Below are 18732 nucleotides of genomic sequence, written 5' to 3'. Positions count from 1 at the left end.
ATGAAGAGCATGTGTACCGATTTGCGTGAAATTTGGATAAAATCTGAAGGAGTAATATTAGAAAATGTGTTTTACATATGTCGGCCTCCTGGTGGCGCTATAAAGAGCAGATGTGAAGAATTCCAGGCAAAAGTTTTTCCTTGGCCTCTAGGGAGTTGGCATACAAAGTTATCCACAGATCCGTGCAGTTAGAGGTAAAAACACTTTTCGGCCAGTTATAGCGCCACCATGAGGCCGAGTTGAAAATGTTCATGTGGCATTTCCTCCTCGGCCTAGTGGGAATGTGCGTGCACAATTTCACGGAAATCACACAATGTGTTCATGATTTGCAGCATTTTGTTTGAAACTGAGCACTCCTGCGAACTTTGGAAGCCAATCTTAGCCAATCAGGATGGAGTCTGAAAATGTGAAAGACCCGTTTCGTTGAATGGCTCTAGAGAGACGGTGTACCAATTTGCGTGATGTTTGGACAAAATCTGTAGGTGTACTGTCCAAAAACTTGTTTTGCACAAAGCGGCCTCCTGGTGGCGCTATAACAGGCCGTTCTGGAAATTGGGGCAGAGGTTCATCGTTCATCGTTGGAATCCAGGGAGTGTGTGTGCAAAATTTGGCATTGACCGGGTTAACGGTGCCGGAGATGAGCTGTTCACAGACGGAAGGACACACACACGGACACACGGACGGACGGACGGACGGAGTGCAAAACATACTCTCTCCCCATGCCTTCGGCCTGGTGAAGACAATTACATACCGAAATCTGCATGAAATACCTATAGCCTGCTGAACAAATCCTGTGAATTCATGGACCTTAGACAAGATTCCAGTCTGTGATTTTTGGCCCAGACCCTGTGATTTGTACCGTGCCTTTTCAGCAACTGGGATGGGTTTAAAGAGCAGCCTCACAATGGTGGCTTTGTGCTGTTCTCAGCTACTCGGAGAAGGCAGAGAGGGGCTCTTGGGGACTGCTAGAGGCTCTGAAACAAAACAGCTCCAGATGCTGTCATCTTTTTGTTATATTGAAACAAAAAAAGTCTAAACTCAAAATTGAATTTCATTCGAAGAAGTTTAACCCAAAATGATTTCGAACTGAACTGAAATTAATTGGGTTATGATTTGTTATGCAAAAAAAAACAGCACGTTATTTATGCTGACAGTGATAGTAGCGGTGGCCCTGTACCCAGATATCTATACATCTAAAGACATCCAATGCCAGAGTATACTAGGCTACAGTTTATTTTCACTCATGCATGCTATCACTGCCATCTACAGATCAACAGTGTAAATTCAGAGGCTATAGTCAGCCTTCAAGGGTGACATTTAAATCTCCTGCAGCAGTGGTTTTAACTAATTTCACAGCAGTATACCACAACATTCCGGTCTTTAGTTTGTTGAGTAAGCAAAGCAAAGTTCTTTGTTTACCCAGGGAAGTGGACTAAGCTCGAGATGCTTGTTTACAGCCACACCCTGCTCATAGAACATTTCATGGTAGGGGTTCAATGCCTTGCTCAAGGGCACTTCAGCGGAGGTCATTTTAACGTGCCGGTCCGGGGATTCGAACTGGCGACCTTCCGGTATCAAGACCGCTCCGCAAACCGTTCGGCCACCGCTGCTCCATAGTTTGTTGAGTGCGGTTGGGTGAAGTAGATTGTCTGTGAAAAAGGATGAACAGAGTACAGACCGGCGTAAATACTAAAATGCAGAATACATTAAATCAGTCATACTGATTTGCAAGGCAATGCAGGGCATTCTGGGGAATAGGCTAAATAAGAGTAATTAAAAACAGCAATAGTAGTGGACAATAAAACGAACTGCTGCAATATTTCATAGCAAAACCTTTTAGATTTCATTGGGAAAATAAGTGATTGATGCTTCAATTTCAATTTAGGCATTTAGCAGACGCTCTTAATCCAGAGCGATTTACATTAAGCAAGAACAAAAAGCATGGGAATACATCACATAAAAAAGCATTTATCATGAAACATGCGTACCGTAAGCTAAGAACATAACAGTGGAATATCTATATAATGAAACTATACATATAAACTATACATATATGCTTCATTGCTTCTACATGAAATGTGGAAATGTTTGCCCGCCTGTTGGATAGTCAAACATGTCATTAAGAGAGCCCAAGGTCACAACACATACACCAGAATGTGGGAGGCGTGTGCAGCAGGTAGATAAAGCATGTAGTTAACTCGCAATGCCTTAACGTCCTCAGAACAGACCAGACAGACCATGGACATTAGCATTGCAATTTTAATAATTGGCTTTGCTGCTCTATTCGCAGCCTTCCTCCTTCTGGTAATTGGACTCGTGTACTCTGAGATGATGAATTCAGACATTCCTTGTGGGGTTGCAAATCGTGGGAAACTGCATATTGTTCATGGCCTGTTTGTTGGAATAGCAATTGTGGTGAGTATCTATCTGTGGAATTGTTGCATGCTTATTATTTTGTGCATGTCAAATGCATGTTCTTCCCGCTTGAATTAATTCATCTAACTTATTCCTTGGTGAATAGCTGGGGGAACAAAGCTGGAGTTATTAAAAGTGGGCTCTGCTCTTTCAGGCCCGGTGGCAGAGAGGTCTGTCCTTTTCTTTCAGGCCCGGTGGCAGAGAGGTCTGTCCTTTTCTCTTTCAGGCCCGGTGGCAGAGAGGTCTGTCCTTTTCTCTTTCAGGCCCGGTGGCAGAGAGGTCTGTCCTTTTCTTTCAGGCCCGGTGGCAGAGAGGTCTGTCCTTTTCTTTCAGGCCCGGTGGCAGAGAGGTCTGTCCTTTTCTTTCAGGCCCGGTGGCAGAGAGGTCTGTCCTTTTCTTTCAGGCCCGGTGGCAGAGAGGTCTGTCCTTTTCTTTCAGGCCCGGTGGCAGAGAGGTCTGTCCTTTTCCCGTCCTCTAGGTGGCAGAGAGGTCTGTCCTTGTTCCGTCCTCTAGCTGCTGATAAAGCTTAGATAAGGGAAACTTTAGATAAGAAAACACGTCTGACCAAGTCGCAAAAAGAGACAAGGTCATTTGTTTTTCCTCGTGTACATTAAGACAAAAGGGTAAAAATGGGAGTTACTCAATTCCTAATGTTGAGAGTCAAAATATAAATTAAAAATATTTCTTAGCTACACAGTGCTGTCATCTGCAACCTGCCATAAAAGAATTACCAAAAAGCACCTTTACTGTTTAGGACTTATACCTTATAGGCCTATATGTCCACAACATCTCATCAGCCATCTTCCCCACTGACTGTCTCTGTCTCTGAGTCTCACAAGAGACAGTGGGGGCTGTAGCAGGCCGGGGTCTGATCTGCCTTGGTCGGGTCACCTGGAGGAGGGTGTCTGTTGAAAGACTCGAAACATCCAATGAATCCAAGTTTGTGCATCAGTAGACGTTTAATTTACTAAGCATGAGTGAATGAATGGATACATTAATGAATAAAATACTTTTTCCACTGCATATGTTTTCTCTCCCCCCCAGGGCAGGATCCTGGAACGTCTGGGTATATGTCAACAAGTCAGCTTCATTCGATGGTTCAGGGCTCAATTCCTAACCCGCATAAACCCAGTTCCCCCTGGCCTGCGTGTGAAGGACCTGGGGTTTTCTCAGGTGCCAGTGCGAGTGTACGAATCAACAGTGGCCACTGACGGCTTGAGAAGAGGTCTCATGTATTTCCATGGAGGCGGATGGGTGACTGGCAATTTAGGTACAAGTTCAAAAGCAATCCCTTTAACCGTACAAAATTGTTTTCTCTCAGGACACTTGTACACCTCAGATTGTTATGATGAGCAATCGGTATGCCAAATTTATTCGGTAGGCCCTATACCAATTTCCTGGACACATTTCCGAGCGTTGTCACTGCGGTTTTTCATAAAGGCCTATTAGTTTGCAGGCTCTGATGAGATTTCACGTGCTCATAGCCTATTGCATGAATAAACAGCAAAAAGCAACAACACAGTAGTGGTGTTTTTCTTGTTTTGCTTTTATTATTAAATTCAGTCATTTTATTTTGATAAAAAGATGAGTAGCAAATGTTTGTGATAGTAATATAGTATCACAGTAGTTATCTGCTTGCCTGGTGTTGCTGGAGGTTTTGCACTGACAACGTGCATCATTTCCAGGTTCATGTTTTGGTACCACCCAGGATTGACTAATCAGTGTTCCTGATAAGCTCATGTTATTGGGTTAGGATACCTATAGAGGGTGCTATGAGTCTGTGCCTGAGACCCAGGTTTGAGCTACAGTTGCCTTGTTTTATCACTTCTGTGATATAATGTTATCAGCATGGTTATTGTCTCCGCCAGGCCAGACAGCCGAAGGCCAGAGAGGAATGTCACTTAGAATTGTAGGAGTTGGCCCGGGCCGCCAGCCATGTCATGTCATTTCATTTTTGTAGAAGAGGCAAACTAATATTGTTTGTGCCGTTTGCTTTGATTGAATAATTGATTGAACACGTATGTACTATGATTTGATTTGGCTGTGTTCTAAATTAAAGTGTGAGTGTTGATTATCGTGTATCAATCTAATTATAGTAAACTAATACTATTATACTAAAAAAGATAAAGATCAAGGTATTAATCTAATTATAGTAAACTAATACTGTTATACTAAAAAAAGATAAAGATCAGGGGAAAAGAGACCCTTTTACAGTACAATAATGTTTCAAGTTTACACATGTATACAAATAAACAGGCCAACGGCATAAACAATATTTGTTTGCCTCTTCTACAAAAATAAAAGTTACCGTTGCGCGTGCCAAGCTGTCATTCTCTTGTATTATAGGCCTATCGTACTATTTATTTATGTCCCACTACGGAGTAACCTCGCGGCAGACTATCCAGCATGTATCTTCCACCTCGGAGGATACTCTGGTAAGGCCGGCAGTGTCGGTAGGCCAATCAGAGGCAGGCGGGGCGTTACCATGTCTATGCTCGGACGTAGAATAGATATACGCTGGCAGCAGTGCAAATGAACCTCCATTCTTCTCAACACTAGACGATTGTGACAAGGTGTAGTTGGGGATGGAGGTGGGTTGCTCCAGTTAAAGTTAGAGTTCAATCACCTGATTGGCTGACTGCAGATTGGCTAGAAGCGCTGCTTACCTCTCAAGCTGAAGATGAAAACAGAGATTCCTTATTGAATTTTCGCTTAGAGTTACATTAGGGCTGCGATGCAGCGTCGTTGAGGACCCTGTAGTGCAGGGGCCAATACTGATATTTTCACAAATTGGTACCACCTAAAGTGGCCGTAAATATCTGGTATCTTTGTGTTCCTACACGTCTCTAGTTTATATTTTGGTATGATAACCCTTCCAATTCAGTAGCTTAATGCCAGTTATCATGCACTCTTTAAACAAACCTACCCCATATGAAACTGTGATGTGTGTATATCCTTTATATGACTTCTAGAGTAGACAATACATTTTGGTAACTGTCCGAGCCAGCAGAGCTTGGCCATCTGAATGGCGTGTGACAGAACCCTGTGAGTCCAGCAGAGGCTGAATGGCGTGTGACAGAACCCTGTGAGTCCAGCAGAGCTTGGCCAATCTGAATGGCGTGTGACAGAACCCTGTGAGTCCAGCAGAGCTTGGCCATCTGAATGGCGTGTGACAGTACCCTGTGAGTCCAGCAGAGCTTGGCCATCTGAATGGCGTGTGACAGAACCCTGTGAGTCCAGCAGAGGCTGAATGGCGTGTGACAGAACCCTGTGAGTCTGAATGGCGTGTGACAGAACCCTGTGAGTCTGAATGGCGTGTGACAGAACCCTGTGAGTCTGAATGGCGTGTGACAGAACCCTGTGAGTCTGAATGGCGTGTGACAGAACCCTGTGAGTCTGAATGGCGTGTAACAGAACCCTGTGAGTCTGAATGGCGTGTGACAGAACCCTGTGAGTCTGAATGGCGTGTGACAGAACCCTGTGAGTCTGAATGGCGTGTGACAGAACCCTGTGAGTCTGAATGGCGTGTAACAGAACCCTGTGAGTCTGAATGGCGTGTGACAGAACCCTGTGAGTCTGAATGGCGTGTGACAGAACCCTGTGAGTCTGAATGGCGTGTAACAGAACCCTGTGAGTCTGAATGGCGTGTGACAGAACCCTGTGAGTCCAGCAGAGGCTGCTAAAGAAAAACTGAAGTATCTATAAGTGTCTCTGAAACAACACAGCTTTGTACTTACACGTATGGTCTTATTATTTACCAAAAGTTACTTTGTAGGGATTTGTGATCTTTCTCTACCTAAACATTTCAAATTATTACCTGTGATTATTTTATATACAAGGTAAAACGACTTGGCTGAACTCTGATCTCCTCTTGTGGCTGAAATGAGATAAACTCCAGTGTCTACTTATAGCCGTACAGTAGCGCTTAAATGTTACAAAACCATCTGCAGCAACTGCGTCTCGTTCCTTAAGCAGCGAAGTTGCTTGCGGTGCAGGTTCAGCCAGCCATGGCACTTTAGCTGTGGTGATTGGTCAGCTGAGCTGCGATATAACCTCTCTCTGTGTGTGTGTTTTATTATTTGTGCGTGCGTGCGTGCGTGCGTGCGTGCGTGTGTGTGTAGTTGTATATTGCTGTTTGACATTTATTATTTGTTTTAGGACAGGATAATTACATTGTATTTACACTGTAACCTTGTGTTTGTGCATAGCTTTTCTGCATAGTGCAAGACAGTTATAGCCTATAGGTATAACTGTATACTGTTGTTCTGTTTTACGGCACTTCTTGTTTACTTTGTCTTGCCTTGTATTGCTGTATACTTTAGTACTTTCTTTCCTTACTCTTTACTTCACTATCTGTAACTCTATAACTCTTAACTGCTGTGCTGCTGATTTGCCCCCTATCAATAAATCAATAAAGGTACATCTACAGTAGTGTGTGAAAAATAAGGGTTAAAGTTAATTCCATGTTGTGTGATTTGCCACTTGCAAAGAACCATGCGATCAGTTGTTACCAGCAAACAATATTTCTGCCTACCCTTATTAGATACTGCTGATGAAGTCTGCCGGCAAATTGCCAAGGAGACAGAGACTACGGTTGTGTCTGTTGGGTAACTTCTCTCTTCCTTTACACTTTGTAACAAGTCATAACTTTAAACCTATTAGGTCTGCAAAGCAACCAGCATTTGACTAATTCTCCTTCCATCTGCATTTCTCACTCCGTTCAGATACCGGTTAGCCCCTGAGCACAGGTACCCTGCCCAGCTGGATGATTGTGACGCAGCGACGTGTCACTTCCTGTCAGTGGCAGAGGCAGAGTTTGGTGTGGACCCTCGCAGAGTGGCAGTCGGTGGGGACAGCACCGGGGCGAACCTGGCAGCCGCACTTTGCCAAAGGCTGGCAAAGAAACAGGACGGACATCTGCCGTCCCCCTGCGCTCAGGTCCTCATTTACCCAGCTCTGCAGATGGCAGATTTCAACCTGCCTTCATACCAGCAAAACCACGCTGTGCCCATATTGTTCCGTGGCCGCGTGGCATTCTACTTCCTGCAGTACCTCAATGGGGACATGTCTATCTGCCAGGACGTGCTGGAAGGGAACCATGTCCCCACGGAGCTCAAGCCATGCTATCATGAGTGGCTCTCCCCTTCCAACCTCCCAGAGGCATGCTTAGCTCGGGGCTACACCAAGTTGCCAGCCGCGGAATACTCCGGCGAATTGTATCACAAGATTAAAAGCGGCCTGGAGCCTGAGGTCTCACCCTTATTGGCAGAGGACGATGTCATCCGTATGAGCCCGCCCACCTTCATCCTCACCTGCGAGTATGATGTCCTGAGGGATGATGGGATTATTTACCGCAGGCGGCTGATGGATCTGGGCGTGGACGTCACCTGGCATCATGTGGCGGACGGTTTTCATGGCATCATTAACTTTATCAACCAGGGGTGGCTGAGCTTTCCCTCTGCACCACGAGTTGTGGACAGTGTTGTTGATTTTGTCAAAACGCTATAATGATAATATTCTAACTGCATGCATTCCTGTGTTGTTTAATCAATAAGCAAAACAAAAAATGTTATTCACTGGAAGTGATTTTTTTGTTTGGAGAAAAAATGTAATAAAGAAACACAATTAATTTGTTTTATTGCTTTCACTAAGAATGAAAAATGTAGCCTCAAGGATGCACAAATGTTATTGCACAACAATATTCAGTATTAGTTTCCCCCTCCTGTGTTCAAAGACTATTTCCAGTCATTCGCATAATGGAATGTCATTTGGTTTTTTTAACGACTGGTGTGAAGCATCTCTTTACACTACTTGCAATGGCTGTCACTGTGTTTTGCTGTATCCATAGTAACCGAAAGAGCTCCTCTCTCTCCTGTCCACCGGCTACACCATAATGGGGCCAGGTGAATGCACCTACATCCTGCTATCTGTTTGACTTGCTAAACATGCTCTAGCACAGCACCGGCTCTCGGACTCGAACAGCATGGACAAAACACAAATGAGGAATGATAAATGGATCCAACCTGGCTGGAGAATTGAGCAGAAGTATGGAAAGAAAGTCCTAGTAGGTAACTGGTTGGAGGACCGACTACAGGTAGGCATGATATCATATTTTCCTGTTCTTTTTTTTTTGCCATGCACTCAAATCTGTAATGTAAAATTTGGCTAAGGGTTGTCATTATGTTATTCACTCAGCAAGCACAATGATTCCTATTTATATCTGTAGACAGGGAACTGGCTATCTTACCCAGTAACCAAATGACATTTTGGCACACAGCTTCCATTTGAATGTGGGAGCGCTGCCTCCTGTCTTGTGCCAGGAGAGATCCTAAACATAGGGCATTAGCTCCATGGTGATGTGACAAGAGGTTTTTGCAAGTGCCTCAGTTGGTAGTCAAATCTATAGCGTATAGTGATTAGACAGCCTGAGTTCAGCTACATCAGCACAGCCTCCTGGTGGGAGAGAGGGGGGGGGGGGGGGGGGTACAGCTCCACCAGCGTTAATTGCATTGACGGGAGGCGCAGCCACGGACTGCTGCTTCAGGATCTGAGCAGAGGAATGGCTTTAGAAATATTGCACAACGTCTTCCGGTCGATAGCGACGTGTGAGCTTTGCTGAACCCTCCCCCCCATTGCTCAAGTGGCTGAACACACACAACACACACGCACGCACGCACGCACGCACGCACGCACGCACGCACGCACGCACGCACCCCTATGGTACTGTTTGTTTTCTCTGTCTGAGGTAGTTCACTGGAGAGCCCAAGACCGCCAGCAGCACCAACCGCATGGACTATCGGCCCCAGTGGAAATCCAAGCCAGACGTCTCCGTGAGACATTCGGGCCTCCGGAGAGCTGAGGTCAGACTAAACCTGCAACAATCATTGCATTACCGCCCAATTAAATGCCTGACACAACTATTGCACGGCCGGCCAGTGGCTTTTCTTTTCCTCAATAGTGGTCACATTTGCATAATATTGACCAGGCCCCTAGATAAGGCCTTTCATGAACCTCTTCATGGGCACAAATCTGTAGTTAGAGGTGCAGGCGGTCATGAAAGGTGTTGAAAACCATTGATTCATTTAAGCAGTTCCTATAAAAGGTTGTTCGAGTAAACTTGCTGCCCATGTGTTTTCCACCCAATGAAAAGGACTTAAATTGTCTGAAAAGTCTGAAAGGTGATGAAGGCCAGTAGGCAAATTCTAATGTATAGCTTGCTGCAATATAATTGTATTGTTCATGGAAAATCAGTAATATTCAGAGAGCGACATCGTAATGCCGTAAAGTTAGGTTTTAACCTATTCTGGGCGGGAACCCCTTTTGGTGTTTTAACTAAGCATTATGTTATACTTTAGCTATTGAAAAATAGCAGATCCACAAGCTTGTAGGTCTGCTATTTTTGAAAAATCGTTAAAATGTGGCGCAAATCATTGAGTATTTCAGAGCGAACATTTTTAACTAAAATATTTGCTTCTGGGGGGTCCCTGGAACTAAATATTTTGAGATGGGGGGTCCGTGGCCCAATAGAGATAATTATGGGGGTCCTTGGCATGAAAAAGGTTGAGCACCACTGACATAGAAACATGGGTTTTTCAGAAAAATGTTTTGATTTAGAAGCCTTTTTTTATCGACCTCAGTCCAAAATGGGTTAAGGTTATCCTATCGTGTACCCTTTTATGTTGTGTTTCAGGGGCTTCCATCAAAGGTCTTCTTTGCTCACCACAACACACCAGCCTACCATTACTTGGTCACACAATATGACGAAAGCTATGGCCGTAATAACACCTCCGCGCCACCTTCTCTGCGCTCCTGGAATCCAGACAGCCTGTCGTGGCAGCCAGAAAAGTCTGACCACCCAATTGCTGGTAAGAACCACTGTTTGAAATCCACCTCTTCAAATTAAAAAATATGCGCCTAAAGCAGGGGTGGGCAACTTTGACGATGGAGAGGGCCATTATATTTCCATACTCACTCCAGAGGGGCCACATTGCATGCATGTCGAAGCAAAAATAGCCAATCTACAAGTTCAAAACGTGTCGCATCGCAACGCGTTTTGAACTTGTAGATCGGCTATTTTTGCTATATGAATTGAAATCCTGAATAATTTTTTGCTATTTTTAATTGGGATCCTGAAGTCATTTTAACTAAATACAAATATATTGGACCTAAAAAAGACAATAACATTATTTGTAATACTACTCAGCAAGCTACTAATTTTAGACTGTAAGTAATTAAAGCGGGTCATGTTTGCATGTTTGGAATTGTAACAGCTGAAATCAATAACATATCAGTATTCCGAAATTAATCTGAGGGCCACATTAAGTGAAGGTGGGGGCCGCATGTGACCCGCGGGCCGCCAGTTGCCCATGTATGGTGTATTTATATAGTACGTATGTATGGCCTAAAGTATGCAATGAAGCAAACTGTAAACTGTTAAAACCCATTTTGGGCGGGAACCCCCTTTCGTGTTAGCATTATGTTATGCTTTAGCTATTGAAAAATAGCAGATCTACAAGCCTGTAGGTCTGCTATTTTTTAAAAATCGAAGAACGACTGACATAGAAACATAGCTTTTTCAGAAAACTGTCAGGATGTAGAAGATATTTTTAGAATCTGATCTCAGGTCAAAATGGGTTAAAGTGTAGGCAGCACCGGCATTCAGTACTTAAACTTGGTAAACTTCAAATTAGACAACACACATCAGTACTTAAACTTGGACTGCTACCCCAAAAAAAAATACGTTTTATTGTATTTTAAAACGGGGTCACTCACTGCACTGGCATAAACAATGGCTCGAGGAAAATAACCCCTACTAACCCCTCTCTTCCAGCTCCTCCAACCAAGTTTGGCCTGCTAGAGTCCAAGAAGAAGCACTGTCTGGGAGAGCAGCAGTTGCTGAGCGCGTACACGTCAGCGTACCAGAGACACCCGCCCAGTACTTTCGGCCTGAATTCGTTCGCCAGAGCACCACCTCGTGCACTTTCCAGCCACCTGCACGCTGCCAATCACAACAACAAGGACCTGGGTTTGAGACGGCGCTCCATGCTGCAGGTCCCAGACTACTGCCCCCGTCTCCTGCATTCGATACCTCCTCCACCACCACCGCATGCCTAGGGACAGATGGACTGCAGGTCCCAGACTACTGCCCCCGTCTCCTGCATTCGATACCTCCTCCACCACCACCGCATGCCTTTTTTGATTGATTGATTGAAATATTTATTAACAGTTTGCAGAATTACAGTACATTTCGAGCACAAACTCAATACAAAGGCTGTTAACTGTGAGTGGACGACCCAATTAAGCATTACACTTGTTTACAAGAGGGTCCACCATGTTCAATTCATCAAAACATTTAGAGACGTACAAATAGACACTTCTGCCTAGGGCCAGATGGACGCACTGGGCTACTTTTGCACCTGCAGGGGCCATGCTGTTTGCAGGGTTTCTTGAGGTTTTTATTAGTCAGCAGCAGCACAGTGGCATGTGAAATGTAATATATGGAATATTTGGGCAATCAAAAGGGATTAAAAATGTACCAGGAGACTCGTTTTGTCGTAGTGTGTGTGTGTGTGTGTGTGTGTGTGTGTGTGTGTGTGTGTGTGTGTGTGTGTGTGTGTGTGTGTGTGCGCGTGCTATGTGCGCTATGGGCTTGGGGGGTTGTTGGAGGGTGTCCATAAATCATCTCTACTACCCTTCCCAGACAATAATTACATGCAAATTCTCTCTCTCCTCATGCTTAATAATTAAAACTCCGAATGGACTGTTAGTTTTGCCCTAGATACTGAATGAAGAGAGAGAAGTAAAAAAAAAAAAAAAAGAAAAGAAAAGAAAGAGAAAAGGACCTAAAGAAGAGGAGAGAATAGTAAAGGGGTGGATGACGGTGTTGTCCTGAGTATTGAGGCAAAGCAGAAGTTATGATTCATGCAAGGGGGAGTCTGATGGGACGTGTCTAAGTCCCATTCCATTAGGTGTTTAATTACAGGGAATGAAAGTGGGTAATTAGGAAGAATCAAAGATGCTTATGTTTGATGGTCAAACATCTGCGTCGGTCTCCCCTATTCCCAGTCTGCCTGCTGTCTCCCAGTGCAACTGAAGCCCCTCTAGTCTGTCCTGCTGTCCTAGTCTGTCCTTCTGTCTCCCAGTGCAACTGAAGCCCCTCTACTCTGTCCTGCCCGCTGTTAGAGCTACTTAGTCACTCTGGTGTGCTGCTGACTTCTGTGTGCGACATTATGGCTCAGTGCTTATAGGGGAAGTATGGTATATCTCAGCCTGGCATTATACACCCTGTGCCTTGTGTTTTCTCTCTCAACCACACGATGGTGGTATAGCTGCATGTCACTATGGTGCTATAGCTGCATGTCACTATGGTGGTATAGCTGCATGTCACTCGCCCAACCGGGTGCTTTGACTCAGCAATGTTAAAGTTGGTACCAGGGACTTGGAACTGTAAATGAGAGAACACTTGATATTCATCTTTTTGTTTTATGATTCTTACAGGCATATTTATATTATGTATATGTATATGATAGTGAAACAGCAAACAGCAAATAAAACCAGAAGCCTTTGTCTTTGCTTGAGTGAAACTGCTTTATAGGCCGTCTCTGCAATGTCTTGTTATTACCAGGTCTCAGTTTTCACTTAAAATCAGTCACAATTATTTGAGAGTACAACCAATGGGCCAAGAACACTTTTACTTTCCTTTGTATTGCATTTACAAAAGAACACATAATACAATAATTTATATTGATTGGATTCAGTACAAATGGCAAGGGTGGTTTAGCTGTCAAAAATGCATATTTATTTTGTCTCCTTATATCAAACAAAGCACTACAATATTCATAAAGTAAGAGTTTCAAAAGCAGCAACATTCTCATACGGTACATTATTTATAGAATCTCCCATATAAGAACGCTATCACATAATTTACATAATGTCATTGTTAAAGAGCAAATGAAAATAATTGCATTGTATCCAGTCCACTGTGTAAGTAAATAATATTGGTGCCCTACAAGATGATGCACAGTGATAGATTGTCAGCGTAGTGCTCGACGGTGCTAATGTGTTATACTTGAATGAACTCATTTACTGTAAGACTTATTTATGGATTATGTTAGCAGCTAAACAAGAAAAGCATCTGGAATGATTTAGAACTAACCTAATGGCAGCGAGGAGGAGGCAAACTGTAGAAACTATTTATACAGCAGCTCCCCCCTGAGTAAATCTAAACAAACAGAAGTCTGATTACCGTTAATGGCCTAATATTTTACTTTCATTGCCTGTGACGGAGACAGCTATGCCTCTGTCTGTAATCCCCAGTACACGGAAATGTTGAAAATATTCAAAGAAGCCGTGCAGGCTAATTTGATGGCCATCATAATTAGCATGATGAACAGTAATTACATACAAAAAAAGTGATTAACACCTTTAGCCTGCAGAAACTGGATGAATAGCAGAAAACAGAACCACTCAGTCAACAAGAAACCCGATGCTACGTGTGATCTAACTGGGACACTCCGTCAACACCCAATCTCTAGATCAATGAAAAATAGAAATGCTTGCTGGTCAGACACTCGTCTGGAGTGGCTTCTTATCAGGGAGTGAGAGGACAAAGGGGAAAAGAATGCCCTTGGCTGCAGACAGGACACTCAAATCCTCGGCTACAAATGCAGGAGAGACCTCGTCGGCATTGAACCGTATAGTAAATTGCCGGCTGACGCAGTAGATGTTGTCATCCATGGCAACACACTGGAAGGCAGGGCAATAATGCATGCGTTTGGTGCTGCACTCGTACCACACGCGGACCGACGTGTGGTAGCGGTACACGCTGACACCCAGCAGGGGGTTAACTTCGAACCGGTACAGGAAGCTCCTCACAGCCACCATTTCTGTTGTCCGGCCTTTGCTGCCCACGAGCCGACTGGGCTTCCACACGTTGCTTTTTGGGTTGTAACGCAGCAGTGTGTATCTGAGGGTTCCCCCTGAGACAAACAGCTCCCCGTTGCACACTGTGGCTCGATGGGCCACGGCGAATGTATCGTTAGGCAGTGGAGCCACGAAAGTCCATCTGTCCGTCCGCGGCTCGTAGCGCTCCACCGAAGACAGACACTCTCCTCCAATGGCATAAATGTAACCCTGCAGGGCTACCAGCTTGCAGTGAGGCCTGGCCTCATTCATTGGACTGATCTCCTTCCAAATGGACGTTACAGGATTGTAGCAGAACACCCGCTTTGAGGGCACCATCTCCCTCTCTGTGCCCTGAAAGCCAAGCGTTACAAATAGGTAGTTGTCCATCGTGCACATTGCACAGCCTTTAGATATAACCTCCTGCGGGATGGGGCAGAGCTGGTGCCAGGCGTCTTCGTAATCATCATAATAGAACAGTCCACTGGACGAGCCGCTCCTCTGCTCCGTCTCTGGCACCAGCCTCCGCGGGCCGGCGCCCTTCGACCAGTCCTGGAGGTCCATGTCAGCCACGACAACAAACCTCCTGCATTTCATTCTCTGTTTCTGAATTTTCTCCCGCTCACCAGCCAAAAGCCTTCCATACAAAGTGGGATCCCTGAGCACCTGGAGGTAGTTATCCGACATGACTTGAAGGGCTGCCTCATGCAGGGAGGACTGGCCCTGTTTTTTTGCCAGGGCTAGCACCTCCATGCAATTCCCCAAATCGAGCTTACCCTTCGGGCTCTCTATATCTGGCCCGCCCAGGTGGTCTCCTGGTTGGTGGAAAAACTGAGCGCTTGCTACAGTATGTAAACTAGGCTCGTTACCTTTGCTGCCTGGGGGGAGACTGAGCACGGGGCTGGCAGAGGCAAAGGTCAAAGACTCATCCACAGGAGTTGAAGCTCTCTGGACGGGGATTGGGAGCTCAGAGTGTTCTGCCGCAATCAGATAGCTGTTCTTGCGTAGGAGCGCATGCCTGGCAGTGTGCCTTTGCTCACAGCCTGCTAGAAAGATTGGATCCTCCTCAGCACTCCTGTGTGGTAAAACCAAGTCGTGTATAATGATAGGGTTTAGAGATGAGGGGTACTCTGTGAGACTGCTGCCGCGGCTAGAGTGAGATGATGACTCCACATAGGTGTCATATATCTTTCCATGAACAGTCTTGCAGCCACCCCCCTCCTCCATGACCAGGTTAGCATCCTCTACTTTGATCGCTGCCTTGGAGAGGAAGCTGGAGAAGGCCCCATGGTGCTCTGTATTCTTCCGCAACTCCCTGCCAACACCCACACTGCCCTCCAGCCTCTGTAGACATCGAGGGGAACGGCGCCCTGTGGGACTGGCTGTCCTACTCTCTCTGGGACTGGGAAGGTTCAGAGTGGATTCACATGAAGCGTTACCACAGGTCATCTCTTCCTGTGTTGTCCAAGGAAATATCTCTGTCCTCTCTATGCAGATGCCTGGGTCTGCACTGGAGGTGTTGGATATGTCCTCGGCATTCGTAATCCCCGCAGTGGAGTCTTCCGTCTGGCACAGCTGTACTTCCGCTGTGTTCTCACAGATGTTGTCAGGTATCAGGCTGTCAGGGATGGAGTTAATCTCCATGGGTCCATGTTGTTCGTCATCTTTGTCGGGATCGTCTCTGGTCACCTCTTCCGGTGTTGACCACAGGAAATTCTCTGTCCTCTCTATGCAGATGCCTGTGTCCGCACTGGAGGTGTTGGATATGTCCTCGGCATTTGTAACTCCCGCAGTGGAGTTTCCCGTCTGGCACAGCTGTACTGTGTTTTCACAGATGTTGTCATTGTCAGATATCAGGCTGTCAGGGATGGAGTTAATCTCCATGTGTCCATGTTGTTCATCATCCTTGTCGGGATCTTCTCTGGTCACCTCTTCCAGTGTAGACCAAGGGAAATTCTCTGTCCTCTCTACGCAGTTTTCCGTCTGACACAGCTGTACTTCAGCTGTGTTTTCACAGATGTTGTCATTGTCAGATATCAGTCTGTCAGGGATGGAGTTAATCTCCATGTGTCCATGTTGTTCGTCATCCTTGTCGGGATCTTCTCTGGTCACCTCTTCCTGTGTTGTCCACGGGAAAGTCTCTGTCCTCTCTATGCAGATGCCTGGGTCCGCACTGGAGGTGTTGGATATGTCCTCGGCATTTGTATTTCCCGCAGTGGAGTTTTCTGTCTGGCACAGCTGTACTTCATCTGTGTTTTCACAGATGTCGTCAGGTGTCAGTCTGTCAGGGATGGAGTTAATCTCCATGGGTCCATGTTGTTCGTCATCTTTGTCTGGATCTTCTCTGGTCACCTGCGCTGTCCAAGGGAAAATCTCTGTCTTCTCTATGCAGATGCCTGGGTCCGCATTGGAGGTGTTGGATATGTCCTCGGCATTTGTAATTCCCGCAGTGGAGTTTTCTGTCTGGCACAGCTGTACTTCATCTGTGTTTTCACAGATGTCGTCAGGTGTCAGTCTGTCAGGGATGGAGTTAATCTCCATGGGTCCATGTTGTTCGTCATCTTTGTCTGGATCTTCTCTGGTCACCTGCGCTGTCCAAGGGAAAATCTCTGTCTTCTCTATGCAGATGCCTGGGTCCGCATTGGAGGTGTTGGATATGTCCTCTGCATTCGTAATTCCCGCAGTGGAGTTTTCTGTCTGGCACAGCTGTACTTCAGCGGTGTTTTCACAGATGTCAGGTGTCAGGCTGTCAAGGATGGAGTTAATCTCCACGGGTCCATGTTGTTCGCCATCTTTGTCGGGATCTTCTCTGGGCGAGCTTCGACGCCGCAGGGCCGTCTTGCAACTTTGACAGGTTTCATCTGTGGGTTCTTCTCCAGCCAGCCTCTCCGGGACATCTCTGACACTGAGCTGCGCTTTCCCATGTCCCCTGGAGCTGTAGAACCTGTAAGCCCAGGACACCAGGAGCACGGCGGCTGTAGAGAGAGTCAGTTTTAACAGCAGCTGCATGTCTATCTGAACACCCAACAGCTCGGCTATGGGCATGGCTGCAGGCTGGTTGTGACTGTGACGGCTGTCTGAGCTTGGCTTACGTTTAACTACAGTATTGAGTACTATGTATTGTCCTTGGTTGCGTCTAAGCAGAGGGTAGCATGTTGCCTGTTTTCCATCGTATGAGAGCCATGGTGATCTGGTGACTGTGTTGCCTCTCAGAGCAGTCAAAGGGTAAGTTGACACCCATGGATATACTTTGCATCTGTGTCCCTAAAGGGGCGGTGCGCCAGTCCTGCTACACCTGCTGGGGAAGAGATGCAGGTTTACTAACCATAGAGAGCATATGCAAATGCCCCATAATGCCATAAGTCAATATTTGCTTGTGAAATTTGCTGAGTCACCCTTTAGCTTTTTTCCAATGCGCTGATAGAACATTAATTTAAGTGCCATCTAAGAACTTTATTGATTCTTCTTTGACTGTTTTTAAGAAATGCTAATATTCTTTCAGCTCAGTGTCTACAATGTGAACAGGAGTGGTCATTTCTCTTGTCAGCAACTGACTGTGTCTTGTTATAAAATAATAATAGATCCCGCTGTTCCAAACATGTGATTAGATGCTGCAAACCCAGTTTAAATAAGGGGTGAGGATTGAGGAATGATGCTAGGTGACATTTATCAAGTTCATAATAACCAGGATACATCCTGTTTGCACAGCCAAAGCTCAAGAGCAAAGGTCTGTCTGCACCAATACACATGCCAGCAGTGGCGTGCACAGATAGACACTAGGGGGTGCTAGAGCACCCCCTGCCCTTTTGGCAATGTGCCCTTTTGAAAAAAAAAGAAAAAAAAAACTTTTTTTTTCTTCTTTTTTTTTTTCAAAAATAGCAGACCTACAAGTTCATAGCGCGCCACTCGGTGGCGCGCTATGAGCTTGTAGATCTGCTATTTTTCAATAGCTAAAGCATAACATAATGCTAACACCAAAAGGGGTTCCCGGCTTCCCGCCCAAAATGGATTAAGGCAACCGGCCGGTTCCACGCGCTGCACTGCAAGGTGCCCTTTTTTAACTTGAGCACCTGCCCCTCTAAATGTCTGTGCACGCCACTGGTCGTGCCTGAGCTTATTATGCAGGGACAGAAACACTCTATGCACAAACATTCTTATAAGCTGTGAAATGGAAACTACTTGGTAATATGGTCACAAACAATATGTGAATAAAACAGACAGTTCCACGGAGAAATGGCAAACAGTGTCTGCATGGAGCCTGATGTATCCTGACAATGCCATCCACCTTCATAGACTACGCTGAGATGCAAACATATATCTCTGTCACATGGGAGCGGTGTCACTCAGTCACAGCTGTCGGGCCTGTCGTTGCTGATAACACCGTGCCTGAGCGGTGGCTGTAGTCAAGCGACACAA

At 45.5% G+C, this 18732-nt stretch overlaps 3 protein-coding genes across 3 annotated transcripts; 2 read left to right on the top strand and 1 right to left on the bottom strand.

Moving 5' to 3' along the window:
• Positions 1 to 2238: 2238 nt before the first annotated feature.
• Positions 2239 to 7923, top strand: aadacl4 (arylacetamide deacetylase-like 4; the record flags this gene model as incomplete). Its single annotated transcript, XM_079509880.1, has 4 exons — positions 2239 to 2415; positions 3460 to 3685; positions 6959 to 7022; positions 7140 to 7923. The coding sequence occupies 4 exons, from the start codon at positions 2239 to 2241 to the stop codon at positions 7921 to 7923; spliced, it is 1251 nt and encodes a 416-aa protein (XP_079366006.1).
• A 475-nt stretch (positions 7924 to 8398) lies between these two features.
• On the top strand, positions 8399 to 11529 carry cfap107 (cilia and flagella associated protein 107; the record flags this gene model as incomplete). The annotated part of the gene is made up of 4 exons (XM_079509723.1): positions 8399 to 8509; positions 9165 to 9275; positions 10106 to 10280; positions 11246 to 11529. The coding sequence occupies 4 exons, from the start codon at positions 8399 to 8401 to the stop codon at positions 11527 to 11529; spliced, it is 681 nt and encodes a 226-aa protein (XP_079365849.1).
• Positions 11530 to 13977: 2448 nt separating this feature from the next.
• klhdc7a (kelch domain containing 7A) lies at positions 13978 to 17361 on the bottom strand (the record flags this gene model as incomplete). Its single annotated transcript, XM_079509722.1, has 1 exon — positions 13978 to 17361. One exon carries the CDS (start codon positions 17359 to 17361, stop codon positions 13978 to 13980), a length of 3384 nt encoding a protein of 1127 aa, XP_079365848.1.
• Positions 17362 to 18732: the final 1371 nt, after the last annotated feature.

Source organism: Electrona antarctica (assembly GCF_951216825.1).
Source record: "Electrona antarctica genome assembly, chromosome: 9".
Taxonomy (NCBI): domain Eukaryota; kingdom Metazoa; phylum Chordata; class Actinopteri; order Myctophiformes; family Myctophidae; genus Electrona; species Electrona antarctica.
Note: the sequence above shows the minus strand (reverse complement) of the source record. Positions and strands in the feature narration are given on the sequence as shown.